General features: G+C 45.0%; 1 protein-coding gene across 1 annotated transcript in view; it reads left to right on the top strand.

The window, feature by feature from the left end:
• The window catches only part of Uvrag (UV radiation resistance associated), a 267,126-nt gene that overhangs the window by 161,231 nt on the left and 98,016 nt on the right, over window positions 1-7,879 (top strand). The window contains exons 10-11 of the mRNA XM_021197047.1: window positions 1,859-1,946; window positions 3,161-3,221. Coding sequence (XP_021052706.1) covers window positions 1,859-1,946; window positions 3,161-3,221 — 149 coding nt within the window. The remainder of the gene's footprint in view (window positions 1-1,858; window positions 1,947-3,160; window positions 3,222-7,879) is intronic.

Raw genomic sequence — 7,879 nt, 5'->3', positions numbered from 1 at the left:
TTTTTTTTTCGAGACAGGGTTTCTCTGTGTAGCCCTGGCTATCCTGGAACTCACTTGTAGACCAGGCTGGCCTCAAACTCAGAAATCCTCCTGCCTCTGACTCCCGAGTGCTGGGATTAAAGGCGTGCACCACCACGCCCGGCTATTTTCCTCTTCTTAATATGGTGATTCTATGCTTAATTTTCAGATACCCTGCAACAAACTGGCATTATACAACTATGGTTAATTTTCTATTTTCCCTCCACATAAGATGATGACAGTAGCTTTTCTTTCTCTGAACATTAATTTCTAGTCACCTCTGTCCCTCCCCTCATGTTTACTCCCTTCTGAGGCAAGCCCTGTCACCCCTCATTTTCCTTTGAGGACTCAAGAATCCTAGACCTAGGACAGCAGAGAACATCTGCTCTTAGTCTCCAGTTTGTAGGGAGGAAAGCCAGGTTCCGCAGAGTCTCTGCCCAGCTCACTGGCAGAGCCACCAAGGGTCCAGTGGCCCTCAGGCAGTAGAAGTTAAGTCTGTGTTCTCCATCATGCTGACTTGGCAATGCTTTTGACTCCAGATTTTCCCACAAGCAGAAGAACTGTGTGGCTTATGATTTACTTCAGTTCTGACCTTGCTGGACACCTCCTGACAGGTCCTGCAGACTGACAGCTGTGCTGGATACCAGTCATAAACTCCTCACCTGTGCTTCCTGCCAGCCAGCTGTAATGATTCCCACAAAGTCCTCTTCAGTTCAATTAATTGGCGATTTCCATGAGGGCCTTGCAGCCTTCAGGAAACACTGATGTTTACTGGTTATGGTAAGGGTTGCCAAGGATACAGATGAACTGCCAGATGGGGGTGGTTCTGTGCCCTCTGTAGGCTTGTCATTTTCTCGGCACCTCCACAGTATGACACACATCAGGCTCTGCCCTCCAGGGTAATTCAGAGATTTCTCTCCAGCCCCCTCTAACCCACTCGTGGAAGGAGGCGTGGGTAGAGCTGAAAACTAACCCTCTATTCCTTAGGCATGATATGACTTGCCTGTCCTTGGAATGTCTCCTGCAACTCACCTCATTACCCTAGTCATGTAGGCATTATCAAGAATAACAAAAAATAACCCCATTATTCAGAAAATTCCAAAGGCGTTAGGTGCTCTGTGATTAGAGACCGGAGCAGTCTGGCACATTTGCTAGTGTCCAGAGGCTCTTCTCGACAGCACGCGGCTGGCTCTCCCTTCTGCTCTTGCCTATAGTTTCTTTTAAATCCCTTCTCTTTTTAAGCTGCTAAGACAGGCAGGAAACATACTTTGTGATGTTTTATATTGGCCATGTTTTTGAAGTCGCTCAGGAGATGAGCTCTCATCTTACCCAACACCTTGGGATTTTGCTCAACTGTTCATCTTATTTTGTTATTTTTCTGATATCACAGCACAGTGTTTCTTGAGACAGTTATAAGGTGTAACTGTGAAAAGATACTTTTATTCTTCAACCCCCTCCCCACACTTTTAAAGGAAATGCCATATAAATCAAATCCTGAAATCTAATCGGCTTCCCCGAGTCACTGGTTATGAAGTGTTTAGTGGGTATAGTGATGGCTTCCTGTGGCCTCCACATTGCTCCTGGTATGTAGTAATAGGCACTCCTGGCATGGGCATTTGGTTATTATATTCTTTATAGTTCTTAGCACAGTGCTGGGCACACACAGTAGCCCACAGAATAAACTAACGTAACTGGCAATGGTAGAAATGGGTCAGGACTCAAATTCTGTGGGCAATTACAGACCATTTCATCCTCTGTGGTTTAGTTAGGTAGAAATAAGTGTTAGAAAGCATGCAAACATAATTTTTTCATGAATGCACTTTTCCTTTCTCCTCCGTAGGGAACTCTTTCTGAAGACTAACGCTCAGTTGACCATCCGCTGCAGGCAGCTGCTCTCAGAGCTGTCCTACATTTACCCTATTGACTTGGTAAGTCTCAGGTTCCTGGAGAGATGGGGATGTTGGAAAGATGATTCCTCGTGAAGTTTCCTTCCAGTGAGAAAGTCATCACTCTGCATGCTCCCTCACAGTTGAGGAGAACTTGAAGAGCTAGCACCTAGTTCAGACATATATTAGACTCCCTTGGGCAGAGATGGGGCAAGAGCCCCACCCTCAGTGCTTCCCTTCTAAGCACAAAGACCCAAGTCCCATCCCTCGGACCCAAGGAAAAAGCTGGGCATGATGGCACACTCTTGTCCCAGTGCTGGGGAGGTGGAGGCAGGAGGACCCCTGAGACTCAGTGGCTAACTAGTCCACCCAATTATCGAGCTGCAGGTCCTATTGAGAGGCCCTGTCTCAGAAACAAGGTGGACAAGCCATACTGAGGAATGCCTCCTAGAGTTGAAAGTTAACCTCTGCACACACACACACACACACACACACACACATTTAGTTGGTCTCAGGTCTCATAGTTTCATTCTTATATATCACTTTGATGGTATGAATTAATATCATCAGAAACAATGCCAACTGATAAACTGCTATTCATTAAGGCATTCCTGAGGCAACTCTCAAGACATTTTAATTTTTAATGCATGCATTTTCTTAAAATCAGTATAAAAGGTGATAGTGAAATAAGTCTGTGTAGGATTATTAGCTAGAAAATCAAATCTACTAAAATTGGTAGTATCTTGTTAATGGTTATCAACTTAGTAAACTGATTTTCAGAGAAAAGGCCAATCGAATGTGGATTTGCTCCTAGAATCTTACTCAGTTGTTTATGGATGATGTGAGTTAGACAGGATGTTTCTTCTGCTTATTGTAAGAACAGATACCATGTAGCTCCAGCTTCTTCAAACACGTGATGCAGTTAGGAATGAATTTGAACTCCTGGTCCTGCTGCCATGCCCCAAGTGCTAGTATTATAGATTATAGATTCCGCCATGTCCCGCAAGAAGATATTTTATGATGTTACTTTCATATGCCCTTTTCTTTGGATAATGTACACGGGATTTTATTCTATCAAATGTCAAGCATAACGAATCCCAGGAAAGTAGTGTACCAGTCGCCCTGTATCCTCAGCAGCCCCGCTCTGGGCTGCATCAAAGGCGCTCTCACTGCAGAGCTGCAGGCTGGGTTTGTCTTAGTGGCTTCTTTGCTGTTTAGTACAATGAAATAATTTCATTTTTTGGTTAAATTCACAGAATGAGCATAAGGATTATTTTGTATGTGGTGTCAAGTTGCCTAATTCCGAGGACTTCCAAGGTATTTTTTCTTTCTTTCTTTCTTTCTTTTTTTCTTTTTTTTTCTTTTCTTTTTTTTTTTTTTTTTTTTTTTCTTTTTTTTTTTTGTAATTATAAGGATTTGGTATATATGAGTTATCCTGATAATGGATACCTAGTACTTTGTCCAAAGGGAATTTTAGAATTTCTGCACCTTCCCAGTTAGAAGTACATAGAATTTGCCTTCCTGGTAGTAAATGTAACAAAACATTTAGCCTAATCTTGGAACAAATAATTACTGAGCTTTGTATTTGAAATTAAAAAAAAAAAGAAGAAGAAGAAGAAAAGAAAAGAAATTAATGGGCTTGAGCCAGCAGGCTGGTGATTCCCAGGTGTTTGTTGTTGTTTTCTGTGGAAATCTGTGTCGAGCTGAGAGCAGGGTTGGAGCAGGGGTTAGTCTGCTGTTGGGAGTCATGTTGTTGCTGCCGTTCTGAAAAGTGGTTAAGATTTAATCTTGGGGTGTTTCCCTAAGTGTAGCTTTAATTTCTCGCTTCTCTCTTTTACATGAAAGGGATTATAGATTTTTCTTTTCTAGTTTCTGTATGCCAAAGATAAGAGTATATATTTTAATGTATATGACAGGAATCTGAACTCTGGTCCTCACATTTGTATACTTTACTCTTCGAGCCTTCTCCTCAGTCCAGGAGACTATTTTCATTACTAATAAACTGTCTTACTTCCCCTGTAGCCTAAGTGCTGCTTGAATGTCTCCTGATATGTCTTGTAGAGTATTCGCAAAGCCAGCTGGGTACCACAGAGCTCCAGGCAGTGGCTGTCATTACTATCCATCGGCCTATGCTTCCACTTCCCTTTGAAGAGCATTGATGTTTGTGGTCAGAAAGTTCAGGTGGTGTTTATCTAATTACCCTGCCTGCATAACACATGGATAGCTGGGACATGATATAAGGAGCATGATAGCCCAGAAATGGGGAATCTTGGTTAAAGTTCTAGGTGCCCATCTGTAGCTGGGTCACGTTTGAGTTATTTTCCAGTCAGGCTTCTGTAATTGCTGTGAGAACTGGGACACACCTGTGTCTATACAAGTTTGAGGGTTTGGCATATCTTTAATGCTTATTAAGCCAAAGGAAGCCTGAGAAGTGGAGTTAGCAGCAGGGTGGGGCGGGGCTTCTTCCTGTTGTATCTTGAGCACCTCTCAGTCATGTTCGTGTTCATCTTATACAAAGTCCTAAAGTCGATGGTGCATTAGCTTCCTCACTCACTCATTAAAAAAGCATTTCCTAGGGCTAGAGAGATACCTCAGCATCCAGAAACACTGGCCACTCTTATAGAAGACCTGGGTTCAATTCCCAGCACCCACTTGATACTTACAACCATCTGTAACTCTTGTTCAAAGTGATACAGCACCTCCACAGGCATCAGGCCCAGACATGACACACAGACGTATGCAGGCAAAGCACTGGTACACATAAATTAAAATGATAATTACAGGGCTGGCGAGATGGCTCAGTGGGTAAGAGCACCTGACTGCTCTTCCAAAGGTCCGGAGTTCAAATCCCAGCAACCACATGGTGGCTCATAACCATCTGTAACAAGATCTGACACCCTCTTCTGGAGTGTGTACAGTATACTTACATATAATAAATAAATAAATCTTTTTTAAAAAATGATAATTACAATTTTATTTACTAAGTGCTCTGGAGAACAGTCCTCCTTTGAAGGACTTGAGGGTAAGCTGCCCCTAAGAATGTGAGCTTGGGGGAGCTGGCCTCCCACCTGTCTCCCATGCAGTGGTGTGGACAAGGGAGAGATATCCTCCTCCCTGCCTGCCTCTCACCACCTACAGCAGGTGGGAGACCTGACCCTCGGAGCAGGTGAGCAGAACTGCCCCTCCCTGTCACCAGTTATAGCACTTGGGAGAGGGGCCCTGTACCTTGCCTGAGCAGCACTAGTAGAGTTGACCCTAGTGGCTGGGACACAGATGAGCCAACCCTGAGGGCATCAGTGCGGGATAACTGGCCCTGCCACTTGTCTGCCCTGCAGTGACATGTGCAAGGGAGATATGCTCCCTTACCCCTTGCCACCTAGGACAGGCAGGGAGCTGGCCCCAAGGTCATCAGAGTGGGAGAGTTGGCCCTGCCCCTCACCTGCAGCCCTCTGGAGAGCAGGCCCTGCACTTCTCCTGGGCAGGACAGTAGAGCTGACCGTCATGGTGGGGGTGCTGGTAGACCTGCTTCAAGGGCTTGAGAGTGGAACTGCTGGCCCTGCAACTTGTCTGTGCCCTCCCCCACCCTCACCCTTTGTCACCTAAGGGCTTGGGGTCAGGAGAGCAGGAGAGCTGTCCTGCCCCTCGCCTGCTGCAGCACAGTAGAGCTGATGTGGGGGTTGAAGGAGAGCCAACCCAAGGGTGTGAGTGTGGGAGAGCCAACCCTGCTTCTTGTCTGCTGGGTTCTTGTCTGCTGGGTTGTCCTCTCCTCAGTAAACAGAAGTGGGAGTGCTTGCAGAAGGGCAAGGAGGGAAGGAAAGAGAAGGTCAGATCTATGTGATTGGAATATAGTAAGCAGCAGGGAAGAGAGGGTCAGAGAAGGAGTTGATGTCAGCAGGGCCTTGGCTGCTGGAAGGGGTCTCTGGTTCATTCTCAGTGAATGGCCAGTGCCTAGAGCTTCTGAGGGGCTGAGGTGTGCGCTGAGCTGTGCACTGAACTGTGCTGTCTGTCATCTCTCTGGCTGCTAAGTAGGAATGGCCTGGTGGGAGCAGCAATAGTGTCCGTAGCAGTCTGTTACCCTGGTCTTCCCACAAGGCTTCTGGTCCTATTTTGGTTTTCTTTGAAGTCCTTGTTTCTCATGGCTTCCTTCGCTGTCTACACTTGGAATGCTTAGTAAAGGCGAATACATTCTGCAGTTCTTTAAAAATGCACAGTAGCTCTTCAGTGAAGTCACGGGAGGTAAAATGAAACCAACATTTAATTTTAGTCCAGGGTCCTGTTCAGTCCACTCCCTGAGAGCCCTAGAGTCAGAAGTTTTAGGAAGGATATATGCTATGTTGTTTTCACACTCTGCAGGGCACTTGTGTAGTCTGACAGCGCAGCGCCTTGCCAGGAGCTGAAGGGTACAGAGAGGATTAAGGCACTGGTCTGACCGTGCGGAGATTGGTTCTGGTGTGGGCAACAGATAGATAATTAAGCCAGGCAAGAAAGTGGTTATTGAATACATACTATGTTAAAGGCTCAAAAAAGTGGGAGTAATTCTCTTGGGAGGGGATCAGGAAAGCCACTTCATAGAATCAGAGAATGTTTGAAAGAAGGGTAAGAGGGTGATTTAAGTTGGGTGAGTAAATATTACATCGACCAGATATTGATTGTGAGTCTGTAGTTCCAGTACCCGGAGGCAGGAAGATCAGGGGTTCAAAGCCAGCTCCCACTACATTTTCAAAATTGCAAGAGTAGTGTTTGATGTTATGAGATTACTTTAGTTCTGAGAATTTCCTTTACGGATGGAGAATTACCTTGTTTTGTTGTTTCAATTTTAAAAGGGGGAAGAGATGAGGCAAAGAAAGAGAGGAAGTAAGGGAGGGAGAAAGGGAGGAAGGAGAGGAAAATAAAATAAAATTGAGACTTTGAAAATTTCAAACATTTTTCCATCCAAGGACCCACCTTAACTGGTGGCAAAGCTTAATGTTACCACTGACCTACCCGAATCTAGGGTCTTCCTTATTCCTGTCATGATGCAACTTTCTTGTCTTTTAATAAAGACCTCCTGAGCACCCCAGACTTTGTAGTGTGCTATAGCAGTGCATTCTGGGAGAAGTTACTAGGAAAGGAGCTTCCAGCGGGTTTTCTCATGATGTCCATGAGCCTTTGCTGGATACGGATTAGCACTGCATGGGTCAGTGATGTTTGGGAAACCCCACCAGGGGCCCTGTATTTATTATGCTTTTCTGAGTGACTCAGTTATTGTTAGAGCATGCCAGAGAGAGCTGGACACAATGGGAGGAAAGGGTCCAGAGAGGACCGCTCATCTGAGTTCCATTGACTGAGACATTTAGTTTAAAAACGAGAAATGAAAAGAAAAGAAAAATCCAGTGTTTGTGCTTGTGTGTTTTTAAGTAATCCATAACACGAGAGCCTTTTGTGGTAATGAGACCCAGGTGTCCTCTGTGTCTGTGCCCCTTCATGCAGGCATGATTTCTTGGAAAGGAGAGTCCATATGTCAAACAGTGTTTCACTGAGAACATGGAATGACTTCATAACTGCTGTGGCACTGATTAGAGTCTTAACTATTTTGTCCTGTCTGCATCAGAGGGTGCTGGGTCCCTTAACAGAGGAGCTGCCTCAGGGACTGGGAAGGCAGGATGGTAAGAGCTTTGAGATCACTCTGTGCTCAGATGCATTGCGATATGAACAGTTTGTCCAACATAGAACTAAAGGAATGCTGAACTGACTTAGAATGTTTGTGTAGCTGTTGTGTGTTTGTAAGAATTTTTATCATAAAGATTACACAAAAGCTCTAGCTTTGAGCAGCTTTCTACATCTTAAGAACAAATCAAAAGTACCTATAATAAAGGAGCTGTGGCTTTGGGGTTTGCCTCCAAGCCCTTCGAACACTGTGGAGTTAGTATCATTTCACATACCTAAGTCTTACAGTTCACTCCCTTGCTCCCAACCCTCCTCCCTCCCTCCCTCCC

The sequence above is a fragment of the Mus pahari genome, chromosome 1 (genome assembly GCF_900095145.1).
Source record: "Mus pahari chromosome 1, PAHARI_EIJ_v1.1, whole genome shotgun sequence".
Lineage (NCBI taxonomy): Eukaryota > Metazoa > Chordata > Mammalia > Rodentia > Muridae > Mus > Mus pahari.
The sequence above is the reverse complement of the archived record's forward strand: the minus strand, read 5'-3'. Positions and strand labels throughout refer to the sequence as shown.